General features: G+C 40.3%; 1 protein-coding gene across 1 annotated transcript in view; it reads left to right on the top strand.

Moving 5' to 3' along the window:
• Positions 1-27,131, top strand: part of Nalcn (sodium leak channel, non-selective) — a gene marked incomplete in the record, with an annotated part of 412,798 nt that overhangs the window by 347,180 nt on the left and 38,487 nt on the right. The window contains 8 exon segments of the mRNA XM_017794878.1: positions 5,367-5,473; positions 11,605-11,725; positions 11,810-11,908; positions 20,898-20,991; positions 21,500-21,606; positions 21,809-21,883; positions 22,600-22,719; positions 26,443-26,511. Of these exon segments, the coding sequence (XP_017650367.1) occupies positions 5,367-5,473; positions 11,605-11,725; positions 11,810-11,908; positions 20,898-20,991; positions 21,500-21,606; positions 21,809-21,883; positions 22,600-22,719; positions 26,443-26,511 (792 nt within the window).

Raw genomic sequence — 27,131 nt, 5'->3', positions numbered from 1 at the left:
TTCATCCAAACAAAATAATACCTTCTTACATTAGCATGTGTATATCCCAAAGGTCCACTAGTATACATTTTTAGTAAATAAGGCTTATACAGATTTTATATGACAAAAATTGTAAGTTCTCTAGCTATTTAAAAGTATAATAACAATCTTGTCCAATCAAATTATACTACAGAATACACTAAAAGAGGATTTCAGTTGGTGCCACAGGGACAGAGACATTCTGAAACCTTCCATAAACCTGAGAAGACATAACAGGAATATGATATGAAGTCGCGATGTACCATATTGGTGGATGAAGGAAGTAATCAAGAGCTGATGTTTTAATCCACAGGCTTGTGTGAGGATGAAGAGTTATTTTAGGCTCACACTGAATAGAAGCCAGAAAGATAATAACAGCACTTCAAGTTGAAGCTTCCTAGGAATCCTGGGTGACTCAGTGTACTAATGATGGCCTCAGAGCATCATGTTGTTCTATCATGTGCTCATATCCAGCCCAAGCTGAGGACCAATGATTCATATGAGGGGCGAAGAGCACACTGTAGATGGGCAAACACAGATAAGATGCCATCTGTCCTCTTTGCAGGAGCAGTGAGGTCTGTGAGAGGCTCAGGAGGAAAGCCTAAGGAGATGCTCAATGTACAAGAGGGATCATTGGAATAGACATCCTGAGAAATGCTCTGCACCTCTTCACTGATCCCAGTGAAAAAGAGCAAGATGAAGGACACACTGTAGACAAATGGAACATCAGTTCTGTCTCAAAGTTTTTAGTGCGTGTGTGTGTGGGGGGGGTGTGTACACGTGCACATGTGCTCATGTGCTGTGGCTCAGGTGTGAGGTCAGAAGTCAACTTTTAGAAGTCAGATCTCTTCTTCCACCGTTAGTTTAAGGAATAGTTCAGGTCTTTAGGCCAGCACTTTTACCTGTTGAACCGTCTCACTGGCTCTGTCCATCTTTCTAAAAGCACAAAGAAAGCTGGATGCTCCAACATTTGGATCATATAACTGATGTTTAAAGGGAATGAGGCTTCCGTTGTCAGGGTCATGGTTTCCTATTGGGGAAAACTGTTATTTTCTCATATTTAGGCCATCACGTCCCTCCTCTGCTCCTTTTCTGAAAATTTGACAGCAGATGTCTTGAGATCAATACAGATAGATATGGAGCCCAGAGCTTAGCCACCAAAGCCCTGTAAACAAAGTCTGAGGACAACTTTTGACAAGTACTTTCTAAATTCAGTTATGTCTGAAGCATCATAACAGGTAAAATCAAATAGAACTGGAAAACCGAGTCAATTACTGCTCTGTTTTGCAGCATTTTCTGTCTAAACAGAATGTGTGTCCCATGTTTAAGAAACTATAATATAGAGCCAGCAGTTAAAGAGCAGGTAAGAAGCAGAAGTAATGTGATGTTTGATTTCAGTGTAGGAAACTGTCTTCCATAGGGCGGGGGGTGGAGGGGCTGACTAAGAGTCTGGGGATGTAGCTCATGGGTAGAGTGCTTGGCTACCAACCAAGCGGAGGTACCGCAATAGCCAGGGGAGGAAGGAGGATGTGGGCCTTAAAAAAAGGCTGTCAAGCAGAGCAAGTGGAATTAAGAAAGACATCAAGCCTTCCCAGAAGGGTCTTGGGGCAGAAGCTGGGCAGAACAGGAAGAGCATGGGCCTTAGAATCAACGCCTCCTAAGTCCAGTCCCACCTTAGTAGATGCACTGGCTTGGTTCGCTCAGTTCTTTCCCAATCTGTTTCCTCCTCTAGAACACTTCTCACACAGGGATATCAAGTAGACTAAATTAAGCTTCCTTACACGAAGTACCCACACAAGACTCAGGTAGCTATTGTTAGACTTCATTTCCCTTCCATGTTGATGTAACTAAAAACTAAGACCAGAAATTGACAAGATCCTGATTGCCAGACAAGGGTGACAAATGGGAATTTCTTTGATAAGAAACAAGAAGCCTGAAAGGTTTGTTAAGAAGAGGAACCTGGCACTTTTTAGTCCTCACAAAGTACAAAGTGCTGTCTGTGGGACCATGAATGAGGACTAGTGTAGAATGATTAATCACTTGTGGAAGGTGTGTCAGATACTTAATCTGGGGAGATACAATGTCTTCTCACCCTGAAAAGACCAAAGTAATGGTGGCACCAGTTTCCAACTTGGTGGACCAATGAGTTTTTACTGGAGTTACTAACAGGAGTATAGGTGAGGGGTTACTTAAAGGAGTAGACAACTGAGAAGCACCTGCATCACCAACAGGCCCACAGCAACACAATGATAGGTCAGGCAAACTGCAACCCTGGCGCTCTCTACACCACTGGCAGGAAGCTTGATAGTCTAGGAAATCGTCTCTCAGCTAAATCTCTCCACAGCTTGGCTGGTCAGAGTCTCCTCCCTCCTTTCATACTGCTGGGGAGGGGCTGTTGGGCCTGGAAGAATCTTCCAAATTTCTTGTCTCCCAGACAAGAAAACCTTTTGTTTACCTCATGAATCTCATGAGCGTCCCCACCTCCTAGAGATGTTTCAGTTTGGAGGAAAATGCTACACAGCAGAAGATCACCCACATAGTAAGTAAGAAAGCTGTGATCCAAATCCAGGTACCAGTCCCAACATGCTTGCTTTTAACCAGGAAACCAGGATGCCTTGTGGAATCAGGTGGGTTCCGAGAGACAAACTGGTAAAGCCAAGTACATTGTAGGGCTGCTATATAGCATACCACAATACAGCCCTTAAAAAAGAGTGTCGATGGCTAGATATGGTTATGAAAAAATAATTGCTGCATATTTTTAGCTGAAAGGTGCATGAAAAGATAGAAACTACATGACCTCATGTATGCATAGGGAAAAAGACCAGAAGAATATACACCAAAGTGTTAATTGTGTCTCTAGATAATTCTAGATAAAATGTCCTTCCTATGATTATCTACACTTTTGCTATGTGGGTCAAAAGTGTTCCTTGTTTAAAGAATTTTACAGGTAATCTAAAAAGAGATAATTTTGTCACTAATAAAACTAGCTGAAATAGGAATGGACACTTGAGGGGCTGAGGAGATGGATCAGTCGGTAAAGTGCTTGCCATGCAAGCATGAGGACCCGAGTTCAAACCCCAGGACCCACTTAAAGGCTGGGCACAGCAGGCATGCATCTGTAAGCTCAGTGATGGGGAAGCAGAGAGTGGAGGATCCCTAGAGCTTGCTGGCCAGCCGTGTAGCCTACTTGGTGAGTTCTGTGTTCTCTAAAAGACCCTATCTCCTCCTCATCATCATCATCACCATCATCATCATCATCAGTGCGGAACATGAAAAACAAAAGATGTCAATCTGTGGTCTCCACGTGAATGCAGACTCATATGTGCATGGACACGCACACAACATGCACACACACACACACACACACACACACACACACACACAGGAGAAATAATCAATAAGCACAAGGAAAAGCAAGACAACTCCAAGGTCATGAGGCTTACTGGCATGACATGCTGGCCCACAGGCAGAAATGGAGAGCCCAAAACAGATGTGTTTTAGAATCAAGGGTGTCTTTAAACAAATTTAACTTGAATTTCTGTTGAAATATTCAGATGATGATTAAAGTTTACCAAAGCCAGGCTTAAGCTCAAACTATGACAGTCCTAGCCCAAGAATGACCAAAGAGAGAATAGACAGAAAGTAAATCAAAACTTCTCACTGCTTTTTTTTCTTTTTAAAATCTTTTAAACAGATTCTTTGTTGAGATGTAACTCAAATGCTGTCATTCGCCCCATCCAAGTGAACAGTTAAATGGCTTTAAACATATTGAGAGCTCTGTAACTAAAGAGTGGTCACTTTTAGAACATTTGAATCACTGCAAAAAGAAGCCCTGTATATGTTCACTGTCACCCCTAGCTCTTTACCCCAACTCCACCTCCACCCTAACTGGCCATTGTTTCCTTTTCATCTTAGTGGAGTACCTTGTTCTAGACCTTCATATGAGAAAGATCATATAAATTTTCCCTTTTGTTTCTATCTTTCCTAACCTAGGACATTTGTATTCATGATGGTCCATGTGTAGCATTTGTCAGCTTTATCTCTTTCGATGGCCAGATCACTATGTGGATGCACTGTATTCTGTTCTTCTATGTGTCTAGTCATAGATATTTGAATGGAAACCTTTTGGGTATTATGAATATTGCCAGTATAAACATCTGTACGTAAGTCTTTTTACAGACCCGTGTTTTCATTTCTCTTGGGCCAGTAGATGCATAAAGTAAAATTTCTGGGTCATTTGGTATAATAGTCTGTTTCCCACTCTATAACAAAATACCTGATCCCCAGATAGTTTGTAAAGAAAGAGGGTTTACTTAGCTCACAGATTTGGAAGCTGAACACCCAAGATTGGGAAGTTCCATCTGTTTAAACCTCTGGCAAGAACCCTCTTGACACATGCTATTATAGTGAAAGTGTGTGTAAAAGAGCCATCACAACAGCAAGACAGCAAGCCAGAGATCAGGAAAGTACCAGTTTGCTGTTTTATAACAGCCTACAGTCATGGGAAGCAGCTCTGAAGAATTTGAGTTAATGGCACCCCAGTTTACCTAACCACCTTTTCTAGGTTCTTTTTAGAGCTCGCTCTCCCTCTCACCACACCACTCTGGGAACCGAACATCCAGCATATGACCCTTGGATACATATTCAAACCATTTCCAATCATAGCACCCATAGATCTGTTTATTCATTTAAGAAACTGCTAGACTGTTTCCAAAATTGGCTGCCCACCGCCCATTCCTACCTCTATGATGTATGAAAATTCCAAGAATGAAGAGTCTCATTTCTCCACAGCCTTACCAACATCTCATTTGTAACATTTCTTAAAACTCTATTTTTATTTTATGTGTGTGAGTGCCTGCATGTATGTACGTGCATCCAAGTCATGCAATCCCCACAGAGGTCAGAACAGAGTTTCACATTCCCTGGAGCTGGAGTTACTGACAGTTGTTAGCCCCTATGTGGTGCTGGGAACCAAACCCAGGTCCTCTGCAAGAGCAACCAGTGCTCCTAACCACTGAGCCATCTCTCCAGCCCATCTGAAACTTTCTGAGTGCAGTTTTCTCATTGACTATGAAGTTGTACCTCATGGAGGTTTTGATTTGCATTTCCCTGGTAGCTTATGTTAGTGAGCATCTTTATTGGCCACTCGTGTCTTCTTTGGAGAAATGTGCATTTAGATCCTTTGCCACTGTGCTGCTTTTCCAACACCACTTCACCTCCTTCTCCAAGTATTTGCTACTACTTGCTAGACATTGCCATTTGCTATTTTATGTAAGAAATGTGTCCTCTTTTTTCTGAGTTCACTTTCTAACTAGGTTTCCCTTCCTCCTTTGTTTTTCCTACTTTAGGAAGATTGTAATGGCATTTTCAGAATTAATGTAAGTGTGTCCAAGAACTTAAATTTGAAACTAAAACCTGGAGAGAAAAAACCTGGATTTTGGGTGCCCCGTGTTTGGTAAGCTTCTAAGAAAAATATCCTAAGGAATGCTATACTTGCTAGTATGGTGTTTAAATCAGTGTAATTTGGAATGATTCTGCTTAAAATATTAAAATTATCTTAAATAATATAGAATATGATATTGGATTATATCAGAACATCAAAAACCAAACAAACGAACAAAAAACTGGTAAGAAACCAGGTGATCCACGGAATTCCATGTTGCTTTGTGAAATTAATGAAAAACTGCTTCAGTATGTTTCTGATGTGGTAAAGTACATATCTGGATTGGAATAGCTTTAAAAATTAATGAGGCTTAAAAAACAAAGATTTCCTATCACATTAAACCCGAACTCATTTTGAGTTTATATCTTTAAGGGAGGCTCTGATGTCCCTATAACAGTTGTAGAGAGTTCTAAATTATAAAGCTACTTCAGTTTAAAAACCTACTTACATTGACGGATCGCCATCATTGAAACACTGGAGAGGAATAATCAGTACTATAGTTGATTAGACCTAATTCTCTCCTTAAAATTCATTTTTCTTGGAAATGAGTTTTCAAAACCTTTCCATCAAAAGTAGTGCCTTTGCAGAACCTTCTTTCTCATCTGCTTATTAATGACCATGAATGGAATTTTTCTGCTTCGTTGATAAACTCAGTATTCCATCAACTTCATTTGTTCATTTAATTATCTTTTTAAATTTCTTTGTGCCTCTTAGGATAATGAGTGAGTCACAGGAACTCTGTCTTTATCACAATCCAGTTTCTTTTCTACTCATCAAAACTTTTTTAAAAAGAATATTTCACTAGCTCCAACCTAGACTCATTCTCATCTTGCTTTGGTGTTTCTCTAATATAAAATTCACTTCATGAACAATTCAATATTATAGCTATTGGAATTTTTATTTTTTAATACACCCAACAAGTGTGGAAAACAGTTATTTTGGATGTGGGTTTTGAGCATGACAAAGAGGAATTTAGCTCATGGAAAAGTCTTATCCCAATGCACACTAGAAAAGCAGTCTAATTTACATTAAAATAAAAATTTGAAGAAGCATAAAAGGTTTATTTTGTGAGACGAAATTCATTATACCATAAATAACTTACTTATATCAGGACATTAAATGGGATTTTTTCCCCTGCTGTTTTAGGATTTGGGCTAAAGCCTCAAAGCTGATCTTAATTCTAAAGAGAGTAACTGGAGCAACTCCCTAGAACTTACTGAGATGTTATTACCCTGTTCTAGGCTGTAACCAAAAGCCACACACAAGTATAGCATCCTGGGAGGAACAGGCCAGGGGAAGAGTGCTATGCTATGGCATTCCCCACTTCCTTCTGTGGAGGAAGTCCAAGGTGCTTCCTACTCTAGTAGATGAGGTCCCGCAGGAGGGCCTCTTATTATTAGAGCTTGACGAAGCAGTAGGAGAGGCCTCAGAGCAAAGCTGCTCTTCAGCCCTAGCAGAACAGGCTGCCGTGTGTTCCTGGAGGACCAAAGATGTAGTTCTTGCCTAGGACTAGCTAGTCTGAACCCTCTTAGATGGAGCCCCATTGCAAAGGGTTATGTGCTGGGGAGAGGAGCCTTCCCCCATCGGAGACCCTGGTGTGTTTCTGGGTCTAGATGGGGCACTCTTGTTTCAAAGGGCACTAACAGGAAATCTGAAATATAGTAAGGCCACTGGAACAGGTGATAACCACAGACAAAAAGGCAATTTGTTACAGTTTCAAGAGGAGATGCTTGCCACACCATGCCTGGGAGAGACACACACAGGGAAATAGAAGGGTTAGCAGGTAGAAGGAGAGAAGATTTGTGGGGAAAGGTTGTATTGTGGCTTTCATCTTCCTGGGGAGGAACAGGGAGATGGGAAAAACTGACCTACAATTGGATAGTTTGGATGTTTTCTGCAGGTCCTGGGACATAGAGGCTGTCCCCAATAGTGGGGCCCTGGCTCTAGGGTATTTAGAGCACAGTCTGATGGCCTAGATATGAAAGCTTCATAAAGAAGGTGGTTGGGTGTGATCTCTTGGTTGAGTGCTTTGTATCTGAAAACTACATCAACTAAGAAGATTCTAATCTTATGATAAAGTGACCAAAATGCTTTGTAACCTCTCAAAATGTCAAGAGGAGAACTGGAACTCACTGGAAGGCAGTGTGTCGAGATAAATAAACCAATCCCAGGTTGTACCATGCAGCATTCAACTTATCCATAAAATCAATTATATGTAATTTTTGAAAATCAAATAATTGAAATACAGCATTGCATGCAAATTATTACTAGACGGCATCAAGTTCAACATTTTAAACTGAGCAGATAGGGGCCAAGCTTTGGCTCTCATCACACTGCCCTTTGCCTGCTTATCTGGGTCTGTCACTTGGCTTCCTTATGAAACAAAAATCTTCAGTGTAGTCAATACTAGCTGTAGTCTTGGCACTTCTAAACTTTCCTTCTCTAATTTAATCAGAGTTAAAAGATTAATTTTTTGTAATTTTATATTGAGTAAATCATGATTAAGACTATAACTTATATCTGGTTATGTGCATAGTGAAATGCTTTAGTAATTATAATTAAGATATAAATATGCACTGTCTAATTCAGGAGACAGACTAGCTCCCATAATCTCCCCTCAGATGAATACACCCATTTTCTTCTGAGTGATTCAGATTTAATAACATAAACATCACCTCAGGATGAAACGATTAGGCATATTGCATATCATAAATATTGCATGTTACATTTTAAGCACAGGTCTGGAATACCCAAAAGTAGTAGGCATGTAAAAACAAAGTGTTCTGTTTTATTCTAAATTTGTATTTACCGAGTGCTCACAATCACCAGGTGTACTTGTCATTCGTTCAGCTGTATGCTGTGACCTTTGTGCCTTAGAAACCTGAAGTGGAAAATAGAAAATAAAATAAAAAATAATGTCATATAGCATGCTAAGTGCTTTGATATGCACCAATAAGCCTCTAAGCGCTCGGCTGGCTCGCCCAAAGTTCCTTCTTCAGGTAACTTTAAGTTACACTAGAATGCATTCTAGGCAGGTCTTATAGGTCTAAGGCTCAAATAATTTGGGATATAAGAGTATGAGAAAGTATTGGTACAAAAGAGACCTCAAGATTCTTTAGATGTCTGGAATAGCTGTCTCTGTTTTCTACACACAGCAAAAGTGTAATGAAAAGCACACAGGAGAAGCCCCTGACCCAGAGCACCATAGGACTAGGCAGAAGGACCAGAGGAGAGATGACTATAGAGATGGGCCAAAAATTAAGAGTGCTGACTGTTCTGGCTGCTCTTGCAGAGGTCCGGGTTTGGTTCCCAGCACCCACTTGGTGGCTAACAACTCTAGTTCCAGAGGATCCGATGCCCTCTTCTGACATGGGTGCACTTACATGAATGCAGGCAAAACACTCATACATATAATATAAAAATAATAAATAAAATATTTATTAAAAAGGCAAAGGATGGGAAATGAGTAGGGAAGGGGGAGGAGCCAGGGGTATGAGGGAAGACAAGAGGGAGGGGTTAGGAACAAGAGGATATGGAAAAGGTAGGAACTGGTGGATAGGGAAAAGAGAGGGTCCAGGAACTGGTGGGTGAGGAAGGAGGAGGATCTAGGGACAAGTGGATAGAAAATGTGGGGCAGAGGGCAGGTCCAGGAAGTGGTGGGAAGGGAAGAGGGAGGATCCAGTAACTGGTGGGTTGGAAAAGGGGAGAGGTCAGGAGCTGGTGGGTAGAAAAAAGAGTGGGTCTAAGAACTGGTGGGAGAGAAGGAGGAGGGGGAGGGCTTGGAGCTGGTGGGTAGAGAAGATGAAAAGAGGCTAGGGTAGGGAAGGGGAACAAGAGTGGGCATATAGGGAAATAGGGAGCAAAGCTAAAGTGTTGGAGGTTAAACTCCATTGGCAAAGCTCTAGGCAAAAGGAATGTTGGTGCATTCTAGGAGATACAAAACATTTCTAATTTCTCTAGGCTAGATAACTGATGTGTGTGAGATGCCAGGTGCCATTTTGGATGTTGGCGTTCTCTATGCCTCTATATCCATGGGCAGAGACTAGGTATCTGTCTTCTGAGCAGAAGTTGTTACCTTTATTATGATCTCAGGGGCCCTGGAACACTGTCCACTGGGAACCAAAGACTGACCAAATTCAGAGGGCAGAACCAATCTTAGTTTTCTGAGATGGAGAAATAAGACCACAAGCTTTTCAAAATCAACCAGAAAAGATTTAAACAGCCTTCCAATTGAAGCAAGGGCAGCACATGAAATAACAACGGCAGTTTATATTGAGGATTTACAGAAGTCCTCTGGAGTCAGAGATCAAATTTCAAACTTGGCAATTTTGATAGTACAACATAACCAAGTATCTTATTTGATTAAAACTGGAAAGATTTTCTTTTTCAAAATGTGATATATTGTTTCAAATACATTATATAATATCTTGTGTTTTTCTTGATTTAGCCTAAAATATAGTTTTTAGCATTTTCTAAACTTCTAAGTGTGGGGGACATGAAAGTAGTTTAAGTGATTGCAAATTTAGCTGCAAAAGCACTCCTACATAAAGAAAACAGGTGAGTAAGAAAGATGGACATCCGACCTGAGAGCTGGCTCACTTGTTAAAAAAAAAAAAGTCTTTATGTTACGCAAACAAACCACTCCATATGCACAGTCCCTACAACTTCTGTCTACTAAAAAAGATATGGAATATAATTGAAACCCTCGCCAATGAAAGGTTGTTAGAAAAATCCAAAAGAGTATATTTGTACCTCCATACCAAAAATAAATCAGAATTCTAAACTATAAATTTAAGTTGAGCCTCTGTGTTGACACAGAGTCAATCAGCCTCAAGCCCTTCAGACCAAGTCAGCTGCAGTTGTATGCTTTCTTATTAGATCACCATGTGCTATAAAGACACATCTCATGATTGTCTTTCTACTTAAAAAAGCATAAAAGATGATGGAAAAATACTGAGCCAGATTTCTCCCCAGAGTATAGATTTCATGAGGGTTAGATCTTTATAGATGAAGACAGCGTGGAAAAATTGATGAAACTACAATACAGTCAGAAGCCAGGCTGACTGTATCCAACAACTCAGAGCTATATAGTTCATCACCTTCAGGAAAGGTAGCAATCATCATTTATATCTTTAAATTATGTAACATAGACTGATAAAGAAAATAGGAAGAAAGCACTGACAATTTCTTCTGCTAACAACAAAAAATGTTTAGCCAAGACCCACAAGATAGTAGAAAGAATCTTGTAATTGAGAAGCAAAAAGTATAAAAGTATGAGAAATAACAAGGAATTGGGCATCATCTCACTCAAAGAAAATAAGGAATGATGGGGTCAAAGTACTTTACGCATCAACCATGGGTGTAGACAGAAAACTGCATTGAGTGTCACAAGAACTATAGAGAATACTTCAAAGTTAATGAGAGAAAAAAATCCGACTGAGAGAGAATGAGGGAAACACACTGAACTAAGCAGCCTCTTCTATCTCAGGAGATGCTCAATGAACCACTACGCCATTCCACAAGTATACTTGATGACCCAAAGTATAGGGACCAAACACTATGCTCTTCCTGTTTACTCTTCTGGCACAGGGCGTTGTATCTTGGGTCTTCAGTGTTTTCAATCATAAAACCAGAATTCAGTGCCCCCTTGTGCAGCCCTCTAACATTGTCTTCCAATACTGGGTGTCTTTAGGACAAGGCAGAGGGTCATACAGGTGCTGGGGCTGAATTTAGAGTTGAGTCTTTGCCTTTTTTATTTTATTTTATTTTTTTGTCTTTTTGAAGCAGGGTCTCCCTGTAGCCCCAGCTGTCCTGGAACTCACTATGTAGACCAAGCTGGCCTTGAACTCACAGAGTTCCGCCTGCCTCTGCCTCCCAAGTGCTGGGACTACAGGTGTGCACCACCACACCTGGCTGAGTCTTTGCTTTTAAGGTAAGAATAACCATCATGACCTAATGAACATAATCATACGTTATAGCTTACTAATACTTTCCTGTGACTCAGAAAATAAATACTACATGGCCCACCCCCAGCCCCACCCCAGGCCAGAGATGCTGCACCCAGGATTAGAAAGAGTTACAGGTATTTGCCACAGGGATTCTGCATTGGAACCTTACATACAGCATCTCTTTCTCAATTTCAGGGCCAATCCTCGGAACTTTAATTTTGACAATGTGGGAAATGCCATGCTGGCATTGTTTGAAGTTCTGTCTTTGAAAGGCTGGGTGGAAGTGAGGGATGTCATTATTCATCGTGTGGGGCCGGTAAGCATGCAGATGAGATCTCTCAAGAACTTCCAGAACAGCTCTCATTGCTTTGATGAATAACTGTGTTTTTCATTTATGCAGATCCATGGAATCTATATTCATGTTTTTGTGTTCTTGGGTTGCATGATTGGACTGACCCTTTTCGTTGGTGTAGTTATTGCTAATTTCAATGAAAACAAGGTAAGTATTCTGAACTTAATATTATATAGTCTTTTTTGTTCTAATCTTTGCTTTGAGATAATTTTTTCATACACAGTATGAAGCCATATAAACTGTGATATGAATTATGTAATTAACCTGCATAACTATTTTACAAGCGTCCTCATAGCCACACACTTTGAGTCTATTAGGAGTATAACTCTTGATGAATTTACTTTTTTGTCAGTAATTCATTGACAACTAAGAAGCACATCTATTATTCAAATTGAGAGAGTGAACATCAAGTTATTAAAACACAACAGCTGAGAGCAGTGCTCTGATTGTAAGTAACATCACCTTCAGAGTCTAAATCGCAGGCCTCCTTGTCACTCAGTGGCTTAACTGAAAGTGTTAATAAGGAAGAAACCATACAAAACTTAAAACCCAATTCATAGAATAGAAGGGTTTATTTCTAATTTCATATAAATTTGGATACTTCATGAAGTCCAGAACCACTGTGTTTCATAACAGCGCTAATGACAGGTGCAAGACTCATGAGTAAGATGAGTAAGTCACCAGAGTAAGAAAAGAACAATGTTGTTTCCTGTGGAAAAGTGAGTTGAGGGAACAACAATTAGTCCCCCTCAGAGAGGCTCTTGTTCTGGGCAAGGCTGATAAACCATTTATTGGGAAAGGGTTGGTCTTTTTTCATGAAACAGGAAGATAGTGTATGTGTGTGTGTATATTTGTGAGAGAGAGAGAGAGAGAGAGAGAGAGAGAGAGAGAGGCTTCTATCAATTCTCATGTGTTTTATGAAATGTATGGTAGAAGAAAAAGCAATTACTCTAAGGAGTAAACACTTGGGGCCAAATTCAGATGTAGTTCCTATAACTGCAGAGTCTGTGATTCTTCGAAGGCAAGAACATAAAAACCACTACTGCAAAGCTCCATTTGACTGTGAAGCACCTGCTGTTCAATGTCATTCACTGCAACGACCAATTCCCATGTGTTCACATCAGAGCCCTTTGGTTTGTATGGCTACACGTGGGACTTCATCATTCACTGTGCCCAGACTCGATGTGTGTGGTACCACTCACTCAGTCAATTGCCACCTTTGATGTGTGCCTAATGAGTGTGTCACTTCATTCAGCCTTTCAAAGCGTACAATTTAAAAATCTCCCTTTGGACCCCAACGCTACTCCGACCCCCCAGAAACGTGGAATCTTAGAAAAAGCAGTAGTGATCATGTCGACCAGCCCCTCTCTTTTACTTCCTAACATGTTCATAAATGACTTTCTGTAAGCCCTACAGTGTGTTCTGCTTAATACCAAGCAGAAAGAGGACGATTTTTTTTTTTAATATGCCTTTGAGCCATGTAGTGGAGCAAACACTGGGAATTCCAGAATATGGACAGAAGTTAATCAGACCATTAACCAGAGCGATGAGGCACCACCAACCTGGAACAGCTTATGGGTCCCTGGCCAGGCTTCTGGCTGCAGAAGGACAGGTCAGCAGCTCACAAGTCAGAAAACATAAATGATTCAACTAAAAAAAAATGCTCAATAACAGGAAACAAATGTATAATTAATTGTCAGTCTTGCAATGGCTGTTAATTACCAAGGATGTCCACCTCCAACACACCAGTTATGTTCTCAAAGAGGTGAGAAGTCACAGCATGTTTGGGAGTGTGCTGTGTCAGCCCAAAGCAACACCGACAGAGCAAAATTAGCAATCATTTTAGCAGGTATCACAAACTTCACTAGTCAACCGGAAATATAAAGTTCTAATCATGTGAAGCTGTGTGTGTGTGTGTGTGTGTGTGTGTATATGTGTGTGTGTGTGTGTGTATATGTGTGTGTGTGTGTGTGTATATGTGTGTGTGTGTGTGTGTATATGTGTGTGTGTGTGTGTGTATATGTGTGTGTGTGTGTGTGTATATGTGTGTGTGTGTGTGTGTATATGTGTGTGTGTGTGTGTGTATATGTGTGTGTGTGTGTGTGTATATGTGTGTGTGTGTGTGTGTATATGTGTGTGTGTGTGTGTGTATATGTGTGTGTGTGTGTGTGTATATGTGTGTGTGTGTGTGTGTATATGTGTGTGTGTGTGTGTGTATATGTGTGTGTGTGTGTGTGTATATGTGTGTGTGTGTGTGTGTATATGTGTGTGTGTGTGTGTGTGTGTGTGTAGGTATATGTGTGTAGGTGTATGTGTGTATCTGTGGGCTGGAGTTCAATGTCAGGCATCTTCCTCAGTGGCTTCTTCACCTGATTTCTTGAGACAGACTCTCTCACTGAGCCTGGAGCTCAGCATTTCAAGTAATCTGGCTGTCCATTTAGCCTCCACATCCACCTGTAACTGACCACTAACACTAAGGCCACAGGTGCTGACCACCAGGTCTGGGAGCCAGGATCTGAACTTGACACCCTGAACCATCTTGTCAGCCCCTGAACCTTTCTAAAAAAATTTTTCCCCTACGTTTTTTGAAGGCAGCATATGAACTGGTATGAAGCAGTATTTATCCACTTATTTTTCAACTCTTCAACATATTCATTTGGACATGTACTGGTTATGAGACACTCTTGGCATCGAGGACCTTACAGAGTAAACCAAATACTAAACACGTGGAGATTTCTGCAACACATACAACAATGTATATTCTAAGTGTGTATAAATAAATTTCCAAATAGAATGATAGCGATAAGAAATGTGATAAGCTTCTCAGGGTCAAAGTTTTCAGGATTCAGATATGTAAAACCGGGTCTCCCTTAGAAAATGAATGGCTCTATAAAACTGCAAGTCTAGTCCATTGCTATGACATTTTTCTTTTGTTTTCCCTATAACAAGAGTAATACATTTGGCACAAAAACTCAGAGATAGTTATATATTAATAAGCTAATGATAACTTCACATTTACTATTCTTTTGGATCTCTTCAGTGTTTACCTTTCCAAATAATTTTAAAGATTTAAAGATTTTATTTTTATTTTTATTTTTATTGTAATAGGGCACCTTCTTGACCATAGATAGCTATGCCATGTTAAAGTTTAGGCTGACTCTAGTCTCTGAAATTATCAGGCTGTTGGCCCAGGATATGAGAACACATGTCAGCTGGACCCTGGTTGTCCTGGAACAGGTCAGAGTGTCCTGAAGAGTACCTGCTAACTGCAGATTTATGGCTTCTGTAGGTTATGCTTGGCTTCTTCTGCAAAATAGCAATTGTTGCTTAATAGACTAGAAATTGTTAAGGGGGCTTTGCACTTGTAAGCTTGGGAACTTAAACTTTTCACCCCTGGTTATGGTTTCTCAGTGTAAAAGCTTACCCTAGAGATGGCTTGGGGCTGCACACTTGGGTTCCATCACCCTTGTGTAGTAGCCATGACCAGCAACGACTTTCATTAGGCAAAACTTTGTCTGAATGCTCTTCTCTGGTGAAGCACCTCACAACATTTTTTTTCTTTTTTGGTCTTTTTGAGACAAGGTTTCCCTGTAGCCCCAGCTGCCCTGGAACTCACTATGTAGACCAGGCTGGCCTTGAACTTACACAGATCTGTGTGTGGATGTGTGTGTGTGTGTGTGTGTGTGTGTGTGTGTGAATGCAGTGCCCACAGAGACTGAAAGAGGGCATCAAATTCCCCTGGAGCTGGAGTTGCAGGCAGTTGTGAACTAACAAAATTGGGAGCTGGGAACTGAGCTGCAGTCCTCTGCAAGAGAGCAGTGCATGCTCTGAACTGCTGAGCCTGTACTCTCCAACCCCTTAAAGTCCGCAGTGTCTAGAGAGCAAGCATCTATTTTCAGTTAGTGAGAAAACTGATTTAGTATAGAAAAATCACTTACAACAAGATTGGGGAGATAATTCACTTGACAAGTGTTTACAGCATGAGAACCCGAGTTTAATTCCCAGAACCCATGTCAAAAAGCCAGGTGTGGTGGTAGTGCATGCTTGTAATCCCAGAGCTTGGATGGTGGGAATAAGTGGATTACTGAGGCTCCTTGACCAGTCAGCCCAGTCTAGTCAGGAGCCTAGGGCCAGTAAGAGAACCTGTCTCAAAAAACAAAATGAACCGCACCTGAAGAATGACACTTGAGGTTGTTTTCTGACCTCCACACAGGTACATGTGCAGCTGCAGTCACGTGCACACATAGACATATGAATACACACACACACACACATAATAAATGGAGTCATTGAATGTTGACTAAAAGATAATTATTGAGAAACCTGGAACTCTTGTCTCAAAATGTACAAAGCAAAAGGTAACCAAGCTATAAAACATTAGAGTCTGAGTGAAAGATAGCAACATAGTTTTCTGAAACTCATAAATCAGATCAAAAATGAAATATGAATTCAACAGAATAAAAGGATTTTTCTTAGTGGAAATAAGAACCCTGACCCCAGTAATTTGAGATGTGTTCTTTTCAAGTACAATGATTTCCAAAGAACTGGTATACAACATTAACACACCTTTAAAAATTCATGAATTAAAAAGAAATCATCATAGAAAAATCATAAAATATTTAGAGGGAAATCCTCTTAAAATATTAGATATTTAAAAACTCACATGGTACAGATAAGTCAGTAATTAAAAGTTCCTCACCCTAAGTTTAGATGTTAAAGAAAAGCAAAGCTCAATATTGATATGTCAAATACCCAATTCAATAACAATGTAAAATCAAGGAGAAAAAGAAGAAAAAAGTATAAAGGATTAAGCCAGAAATTAGTGGTGAAGAAAAAGAATTTACTGTACCTATGAATTCCAGAAAACAAAATCTGGTTCCTCAGGAAAATTAAGTTTAACAGATTGGCAAGAACAAAAATATGAAAAAAAATTTATTGATTAAAAACAGTATTAGAGTTGTTACAGTCAGAAAATTAGATTTATGTGTTGGCAAATTAGCCCAGTGAAAGCAAGCCCAAGGCCCTGGGCTTGGTCTCCAGCACCAAGAAATAAAGAGAAAGAGAGGAAGGAAGGGATAGAAGACAGAGAAAGAGGAAAAAGGGAGGGGAGGGGAGGGGAGGGGAGAGGAAAAAGAAGAGAGAGAGGAAAGAGGGAAGGGGGGGACGGAGGGAGAGGAGAGAGGAAAACTATTATAAAGTATAACATCTCAGTCATATATTCCTCCCTCCCTTCTTTCCTTCCTCCCTTCCTTTGTTCATTCGTTCCTTCCTTCCTTCCCGCTGTCCTTGGAGTTTGATAGTTTCTTATGTTGTGACAGTCTAGAGTATTTTCATCTTCTCCTTCCTCATGATCAGCCTCTTTTCCGTATGATTACTAAGAGCCTTGCTTCTCTCTTTGCTTAGTTAAACCTATTAAACATTTTATTTTTATTACATTTCTTTCTGTGTTTGCTTTTGTGTGGACACAATGTGATTTCTGGCATCAAACTCAGTTCATCAGGCTTTGTGGCAGGTGCCTGGACCCACTGAACCATCTTACCTATTAAACTTATTGACTAAAGAAATAAAACAATACTTTTAAAAGTTGTTTGTTCTATTAACATTTTAATAGGACAATTTTCAGCCACTCTCTCTGTGTATAAAGGGCAATAAATTTTCTAAGTCACGCTTATCCGTTGCTATACAGATACTGTTTGTAAAATCCTTTTGGCATGTACCTATTTGGCTATAATTGTGAATACTAATGTAATATGTAAATCTCAATAAAACTGTTAAGTGGAAAAAGAAAACAAAAAGGAAAGGAGAGAGGGATGAATGAAGGGAAAGAGAAAGGGAAGGGAGAGGGAAGGACAGGAAATAAAAGAAATTAGACTTAAAGAACACAACAGAAAGAGGAGAGGTCCTGCATATATAAAGAGAAGCAGCAGAACAAAGCCACATGGATGAAAGAGACCAGCAGTAAGTGCTCCTGGTGCAGTGATCGCGTCAATGAAGAATCCAACTTGAGAGCCCCACCCCACAGCATGTGAAAACATAATTTCAGATGAGTTGAAATTAAATGTGCAAAGCAAAGTTTAAGCCACTTTAAAACTATGTTGCATTAGTTACCTTTTTGTTACTGTGATTAAACACTATGACCTAGAGAACTTATAAAAGGAAGAGTTTATTTGATCTTACAGTTCCAGAGGGATCAGAGTAGGTCATGGCAGAGAGGAAATACCATATTTACAACTGATTAAAAGGGCTATATTATATGGCAAATATATGATTTGCATAGGAGCGGTAATATATTTTTAAATGTCTATTAAGTGTTAGAAAATAACAAAGCACAAAAATGTGCAAAGATACGAATGAACAAGTCCTTAAAACAGGTTCATTTTATACCCCTCAGGACGGCCAAACTGAAGTGTCCAATAGTAAAAATCAGTGGTAAGAATATAGGGAGATGGGAGTACTTGTTTATCACTGGTCCAAAACTTTTTTGGTTATTTGCTCTTTGGAGAGCATTGTGGCATTGTGCCGGATGGCTTTTGGTGTCAACTTGACACACCTGGGTTAGGGATTCTGGGGAATTGCCTCCATTGGACTGACCTGTGGCCATGTCTGTGGGGCATTTTCTTGATTGTTGAGTGATGGGGAGTTCCCAGACCACTGTGGGTAGTGCCACCCCTGGGCAGGTGGTTCTGTATTGTATAAGAAAGCAGGCTGAGCATGGGCCAGGGGAGCAAGCCAGTAAATAGCACTCCTCCATTGCCTGTGCTCCAGCTCCTGCCCTGAATTTCAGTCTTGTCTTCCCTTGATGATGAATTGTGCTTGTAAGGCCAAATGAACCCTTTCCTCCCCAAGTTGGTTTTGGTCAGAGTGTTTTGTTACAGCAATTGAAAGCAAACTAGAACAGGCATTACCTGGTAGATAAAGATGCTGAAGTTCCTGGGAACCAGCAATTTTTTCCTGGATATTTTCCATGGAAAGTCTTTCCTAGATGTTTACTGAGAGACAGAACTTGAGTGTCTTTTACAGCATAGTTAACAGTCCATGAATCTACAATAAGTAATTTATGGCACATTTCTGCAGTGGATCACTATGTGAGCTGTTTAAATGAAGAAATTAGGTCTAAGAATCTAGTTATATAGATAACACATTGTTCAAATCATACTGTTCACATGTGCACACACAAATAAGTAATAAATAAATGTAATGAAACTTCAAAGATGAAGAAAACTGAATAAATAAATACACACTGAATATATCAATTTAATGTAGAGGACAATTATATTGACACAAAGAGTCCCCATAAGCCAACAAGGAGAACTGTGAATGATTATACTATGTGTGGGTCTGTTGCAGGTTATTATAGGTAGTAACCTAGAGGAAAATTGAAAATACAGTAAGAGACTGCAGAGTGCTCAGCCCAAAATGGGACAGCTATATCATTCCCTCTCCTCCCAAGGCTCAGGGATGGTTGTAGAAGATGGGGCAGAGAGATTATAAGAGCCAGAGGTGGGAGATGAATTCCAGGAAACTGTAGTCTAGACACCACAGGATAGTTGTGCATATGAGCACATATGACAGCATGCTCAAGACCTGTGCAAGCCCAAGCCAGACAAAAATCTAGCATGGATGGGGAGGTGGACAAGAAGCCCCAGCTCTAGCTGAGGATCTATTGGCCACTGATAACTGCTAGGAGAGAGAAAGTCAGTTTCCTTTAAGGGTGTGAAGCTGGGTAGGTTGACCAGACTCAAAGGGATGAACACACAAATTAGGTTCAATAGGCCTTTAAAAATAATAATAGAAGACATGAAGTCAGTGAGGTCTTAGGGTGGGGGAGGGTGCTGAATATGATAAAAATAGATTGTACAAAATTCTCAAAGAATCAATAAAAATATTTTAAAAATTATAAGAGGGTCTTGCTTTGGAATAGTCTTCTGAGCTAGGACTGAACAGGAAAGGTTAAAAGTTAAAATAGAGTCAATCATTAAGTTTCATGAACCAAGATGAAACCAAGCTATTTATTTGAACTTACAAGAAGTCAGGTTTATGGCGATAATGGCTAAATTTCCACGACAAGCCAGTTTCAATCATCACAATAATGACATTCCCTTTGCCTTGATCCTTACACAGGAAAAATAACTTGAATCACCTTCTGTTAGCTTATAAATTGTGTTTCTGTTACCTGTCTCCTGCCTTACAGTAAAGAAAGCAGCTTGGAAACAACAATCCACTGGGCCTTGTTTCTGCTGTTTTCGTACTTTTCTGTCGGAAAAACCAACTTCCATTGTTCTTTGGAATATTTATTCATTTATTTCATTTTATGGAATGAAGTATTGCCTGATTTTACAAATGAAAATAAAACCAATGAAGATCTTTTAAAAAAAATTTTTAATTCAAAACAAATTTGCTCTTGTGTGCTTACATATTCCAAAGAGCATAAAATTCTGAAAATCAAGGAGGCTGTTTTGTGGAAGGACAGTCATTAGCTTTAGGGGAGGAAAGGGAGGATATAAGTGGACATCTCCCCTCAGTTTCTTAAATGTTACTTCTGCCTTTGTGATATAGTATAATAAAATACAAAGCAGAATGATATAATGTAATAATGTGCATTTTTATCAAGTACTCCACTTTATAACACAGAATATTTTATCCTATCTACCAACTACTGTAGCACTAATTTCTTAAAGAGGAAAATTCCATGACTTCATAGCTCTTAAAAATAGTTTTACAGTTGCACATATTAGAGTGTTTAAAAAAAGGATTATAAAAAAAATCCTTAACTAGAAGCAGCAATACTGACACGCTGTAATTTTGCTGCTATGAAGTGAAAAGAAACTAACCAAGATTAGTTAGTATCCTTTTTGGAGAATGTAATCATGTAGAAAACCCTCTTGAAATTTTCCCGTCTGAATATTACACATCTTCTAAGACACAAATTGAAGGCTGCTGACCGCCCTGAGGCATGCAGCTGTCGCTTTGGGGAATTCCTCTCAATAGAGATTGTGAATTCTAACCATGTACCTCCAGCCAGTACAGATTTTGCAGACTATCTCTATCACAAACCCCCACATTGGTCCTGTTTGTAAAACTAGCCCATCACACTGTTCTGTGCCTTTCCTTTTCACTGCTTTCTTTGTTTGTCAAGGGGACAGCTCTGCTGACAGTAGATCAGAGACGATGGGAAGATCTCAAGAGCAGACTGAAGATCGCACAGCCTCTTCATCTCCCACCTCGCCCTGGTATCAAAGATGCTCTGATTTTATTCATGTTGGGCACTAGTGTTCTGATGCCCCAGGAGCCTCAGATTTAAATTAAAATAATAATTGTGAGGCCACTAGGAGGTTGTGCATAAGTTAATATCGAAACAGGCTCCAAACTGCTGATCTCTCCACAAGGCTATTAAAATCAGCCACCCAAAGTCTTTGCTTCAGTGCTCTCTGAATAAGCCTTAATGAAAAAAACTGAATTTTTAAATAAAATATATTTGTGCTTGCCTTTAAAAAATATGAGTGAAATGTATTAAGCTGCAAGAAATTGAATGATGTGCTTCTTCTTCCGATGTGGATGGCACTGTGCACTGTTGTTTTAATATTCAGCACCAGCCATTCCTGCAAAACACCTCACTATAGATTGAACTGGATGGGAAGGCTGTAATGGGTTTCAAGATAAGCATTAAAGAAAATGAAAGAAAAGAAAGCAAATCCAGCCTGTGCCTAAAGTGCCCTTGCCTAAACCTTTCTTTTCCAGATAATGACGGCTTTAGAGCTAAAATGTATGACATAACCCAGCATCCGTTTTTTAAGAGGACTATTGCGTTGCTTGTTCTGGCCCAGTCTGTGTTGCTGTCTGTCAAGGTATTCTTTCACTCTGAAATTTTGGGAGTGGATTTCGTATCCATGGTGCATCCAGGAGTGTTGTAAGCTGCCGTATCCATTTGCGAGCTAAGGTCTTTAGTAAAAATAAAAAAGATCCGTGCTCATATTAAAATGGGCAGCAGCGAGGGAACATCTGTGTCTGGTGGAAGTGGCAATGACTTGTGTGCTCTTCCGGTTGCAGTGGGATGTCGAAGACCCTGTGACTGTCCCTTTGGCAACAATGTCAGTTGTCTTCACCTTCATCTTCGTCCTGGAGGTACAGTAATGGGTCTGCTGGCTCTGGGGTGAGCCAGCCACAATCTGAAAGAAAATCAGTCCCCCCTTTGATGGCACCTACCTTCAGTCCTGTGTTCTCTTGTCTTTGAAGTCTTGGGTAAGGGGGGTGTTGGTTCACATGCAGGGAGCATGCTCTTAGGGTATTTCCTTTTAAGACTGTTCTGTTTAATTTGCAAAGACTTCACTTTACAGTTCCAATTTTTCTAACTGCAGAAACATCACTACCAATGTTGTGTCTGAACATTGGCCTGTCTCGTAATGAGTTCAAATATTTAGAGCACAAGACACAAGCCACTGTAATTCAGAGATTCAGATTACATCATGGTGGTAACGCATACTACGGCCCAGCCAAGATTTTTTAAAATGAGTTCTTTGTATTTCATCTCTTTGGAGTAAAGTCTTTCTTGAAATTCAAGTGGATTCTCATATTGCCATAAACTGGCTGATGTTTCCCAAAACCTATGGCTTTTCATTCAAGAAAGAAAAATTACCCCTAATGAAGCAGCCATAAAACAAGAAGATTGTGGAGAACAGGAAAGTGGCAGCTACTGAGATTTAAAAAATAAAATCCTCTATCTTGGTGATAAACTCTTCTTTTGTTAACTCTATCCTTAAATCTGTGTAATATGACTCAAGTTAATTGATTTAAGTACTTGCTAAACACTTGTTTTCTATTCTCTTCTCTTCTTTCTCCAGGTTACAATGAAGATCATAGCAATGTCACCTGCCGGGTTCTGGCAAAGCAGAAGAAATCGATACGATCTCTTGGTGACATCACTCGGTGTGGTGTGGGTGGTGCTTCACTTTGCTCTGCTGGTAGGCCCATAATTAAACTTTATTTCCATGATAATTCAATTTAGTTAGTCGTGATCTGTTTCCGGTCTCTCTTCACTCCATGTCATCTGCTCCCCAGTGTTAGATCAACCCCCTAAAGCCAAGCTTTCATCCTGAGAGCCCTCAGGCATGCTTGCAAATACACACCTACACTCTTCACACAGGTGAAACCTGGACTTCAAAGTCCTAAAGTGCAGAAGCCAGAAAAAAGGCTCTTAAAGACAGTCTTATTTAATTCTTCATCTTACCAAAAGATAGAACAGGAGTGAGGGAAACCAAAGCAGAGATGAAGGCGCCTGTCTAAATTCACACAGCAGACTAGGGCCGGAAGACTCGGGTCCTGCACTCTGAACTTAAGAGTAGTGCGCATTCAAACCCATTATAAGCAAGATTTTTTATGATGTAATTCAAACATACTTCCAATACACAGTTCTCTCCCAGACATCTAACTGCCATTTCTCTAAGTCCTAGCATTCCCCATGCATACCTGAGCTCTCACTATTTTGCCTAAAATGTCTTCACCCTTCATTTACTCTGAGGGCCAGCCTAAAATCTACAGCTGTGGGTATACTGGACTTCAGCATACAGTGGTGTTGTCCAGTGGAAATAAAATATGGCCACAGATGTGATGCAGGCTTTAACTGTAAACTATAATCATTACAGCCACCTGTAAGGCATTCTTTTAAGTACCATCTTTTCAGGGCTGGAGAGATGGCTCAGTGGTTAAGAACACTCGTTGTTCTTGCAGAAGACCTGGGTTCAAATCCCGGCACCCACATGGCAGCTAACAACTGTCCGTAACTCCAGTCCCAGGGGATCCAGCAGTCTCTTCTGACCTCTGCGGGCATTGCACGACATGGATGCACTGACCTGCATGCAGGCAACACACACATATGCATAAAATAAAATTTTTTTTAATTGAAAAAAAATAAGTACCATCTTTTCAATAGTTTTCTGAAACCCCAATTGAGATTGAGTTTTTATCAGTTTTCCCCATTTTCCCTTCCTCTTTAATATTAGAAGCATGCCAGAAAAGATCTGTTGCACATAGAATTGGTTTTCTTATCAGAATGAGCTAGCTCTAGTATGGGACTACTCTGCTAATAAGCACACTGAGTAGGCTTAAACTAGTGGTTTCCTTCAACGTCAGGACCTGTTTGTGCTCTCAATCAACTGGATTCATTTTCTCAAACAATAAAGGGTTTTGAGCATAGTAATGTACAAAGCACTGTGTAAGGATTAAGAAGAACAGAGTGAATGAGACAAAGACAGCTACTGCTCTCAAAAACCCTACAGGAAAAGCTAAACAGACATTCACTGCATGCTCACCGACCAGTGAGGACTATGGATGTGAAATGAGGAGAAAGATGGTCCCCGTGAGGGTTTTTAGTCTCATTCATAAAAGAATTTAAGAATGGGCCCAACCGGAAACTTTTACAATTTTATTAGAATCTTAAAGAAAAATCCTCAGGGCAGGTGAGCTGGTAATCTTGGCAGCTGCCTTGAGGAGGCGAATAGTAGGAAGAAGGAAAGAAAGCCATGGAGTCATGTAGGTTTAGAGCCTGCATGGAGGTCACACACGTGGCTGACTCACAGCCACATGGCTGGGAGAAGGAAGTTTTAGAGAAAAAGTGAAGAAATACAAGATGCTAGGGGCAGCCCAAAGCCGTAACAAAATCACATTTAGTAAGAAAGGCATGAAGAAGAAAAGGAGAAATTACACTTTCCTGAAAAGTTCAGGAAAGCAGACAGACTTACAGAGACCTACACGGCTGTGGCTGATCTGGAAGTTCTTCCAGGACCTGAGCTAGTTCCAGGCAGAAGTATTCGCTACTTAATCAACACACCAGGTATTCCGCCCATCTATTTAGCATAACTTAAGATGACCCTGCCTTCTTGGGAGTGGTTCTATCTCCAGACAACTGACCAGTGAGACTAGAAAAGTAGGATCCACCAACAGATAGACTAGACATTTTTATAGTCTGGACCAGTTCAATTTATGGGGCTTATTGATACTCTAACATGTGCTGAGAAAGAGAAAGGAGAGCCCATGTTCCCATGACAACAAATAGGATTAGGAGATGGCTTCATCAGAGGGGTCCTAGAAGACAGTCCCAAAGAATTGCACTCCATCTGTAGAACAGTCGGGTTACATTGAAGATGACAGAAATGTCACAGTGGAAAACAGCTGACCTTGGCTGTGAAAGAAGGGTGTGGGAACTAGAAGGCCCGGTCATGTAGCTGAAGTAGGAGCAAAGGTATGTAGCCTGACTTAAGGTTTGGAAGGGTAGAAACGCATGTCTTCTCAGGACTTTGAGGTCCAGGTGAAACTAACCAGTCATCATCCCAGAGGCTACAGTCTTCCAGAACATAAGGAGTCGAGACATCCACAAAGGATCCTGAACTCACATGGAAAGAAGAGACAGGAAAGCATGTTTTGTTTGTTTTTTCTTTCTCCAGACAAACTTTTAGCTAAACACCACTCAGACTACACAGAAAAAAGGAGCACGCTTCCTAATCCAAATATCTCCAGAGAGGAAACGCTAATGCACAAAGACCAACTTCCCTTTCTGCTTGACTGCCTTGGTTCTTTCCCTGAGAATCTCTGGTCCTGGAAAAGAGATCATCCTCTGCCATATTTTGCAGTGGACTGCTGTGAAGGAAGGCACAGTCCTTGTCTTCCACCCAAAATTGCTCTGTGCCCACATTCCTGTCCTTGTGCCTCACTGGACCCCCTTCCCAGGGGCCCATCTGGGACTGTTGTCGCTTGGCTAGGCAGCTCCTGGAGAATGTGCAGGCTTTGGCATCAGATGAATGTCACGGTGGTTTTTCCTGTGGCCGGTGGCATCTTTGTTTCTCAGAGGAAGCCTTCTTAGTCATAAAGCACAGAGTCACTTCTGGCCCTAAGCACATACCTTGAAGAGCGAGCTGGATTCATTCCTGATCTGGGGGAGCTTTTCTGAAATTGCTTGATTTGTAAACAGTAGGGCCAGAGACCTACTGTAAACAGTAGGTCTTTACAGAGAAGGAAGCTGCCTTCAAGTACTTTGTTGTTGTTGCTGCTGAGGCTGTTGATGTCATTTTTGAAATAGGGATTCATGTAAGCCAGCCTGGCCTTGAACTCACTATATAGTCAGGGATGACACTAAATTTCTGATCTTCATGCCTTCACTCCCAAAGTACTGGGATTATAGACATGCACCAGTGCTTCTGGCTTATGCTGTGCTGGGGATCTGAATCCAGGGCTCATGCATACTAGGCAAGTACTTTATCAACTGAGCTACATCCCCAGACCCTTCAAGACTCTTTTCTAGCATCCACCCTTCTGCTTTACCAAGGTGCTGTTATTTCCGATTTCATTCCACTTCTCCGTGTTGCATGGTTACCCTGTGTTTTTCTGACCTTGTCCTCAAAGGGGCTGGTCACTGCTTTATGTGAAATACATTTCAGAATACAGAATTCAGCTGAGCAAAACAGAACCCAAAGTTTTATTTGAGATTTGATTTTAAATCTAATATTTATTCATGAGTTTTGGCAGTGACCTTTTCAACACTTTTTTAGATAAAATTTCTCATAGGAATTTTCACATTTTATTAAACTAATTATTCAGTAGACTTCACAGAAGGCTTAAAATGAAAAAAAAATGAAACTGTAACAAGATCTTTTGTGCAAATTATAAGAGGCTGTCTTCTGTTTAAATTTCAGAATGCATATACCTACATGATGGGTGCATGTGTGATTGTCTTTAGATTTTTCTCCATCTGTGGAAAGCATGTAAGTATGTCATGAAGAATCCTTTCAAAGGTCACATATGCATTGAATAGTCAGTAGCGCTGACTGACCTCAGCTAACCTGTTGTTCAAGGCTACAATCAACTAAGTCTTAAAATCATAAATCAAGATTAATAAATATTAAAATGAAACAGTAGCTTAATTATCATCATTATGCATCCAGCTTGCTTCAAATATATTTCTTCCCATTTATGTTATTCATCATATTTTCTGAGTAAACTCAATCATAAAAGATGCCATATTGACTCTGAACACAAAAAAAATCAATGCCATTGTTTCATGCCTTAATTTATGTTTTTCAACTAACTTTATTGCAGAGAAAATTCTTAATTGATGGTATTGATTCTGTGGTTTTAGATTGACTTATATTCCTCCACAGTATTCATGCATACATGCTACCTATAGCTTTCCTTTTCAGAGGTATTGTTTCTTTTTTGTCACTAAAAAGAGGTATTGGGTCAGCCAGGCGTGGTGGCACACGCCTTTAATCCCAGCACTCGGGAGGCAGAGGCAGGCAGATCTCTGTGAGTTCAAGGCCAGTCTGGTCTACATAGTGAGTTCCAGGACAGCTGGAGCTACAGGGAGACCCTGTCTCAAAAAGAC

The sequence above is a fragment of the Nannospalax galili genome, unplaced genomic scaffold, assembly GCF_000622305.1.
Source record: "Nannospalax galili isolate Female #2095 unplaced genomic scaffold, S.galili_v1.0 scaffold287, whole genome shotgun sequence".
In the NCBI taxonomy this organism is placed as follows: domain Eukaryota; kingdom Metazoa; phylum Chordata; class Mammalia; order Rodentia; family Spalacidae; genus Nannospalax; species Nannospalax galili.
Note: the sequence above shows the minus strand (reverse complement) of the source record. Positions and strands in the feature narration are given on the sequence as shown.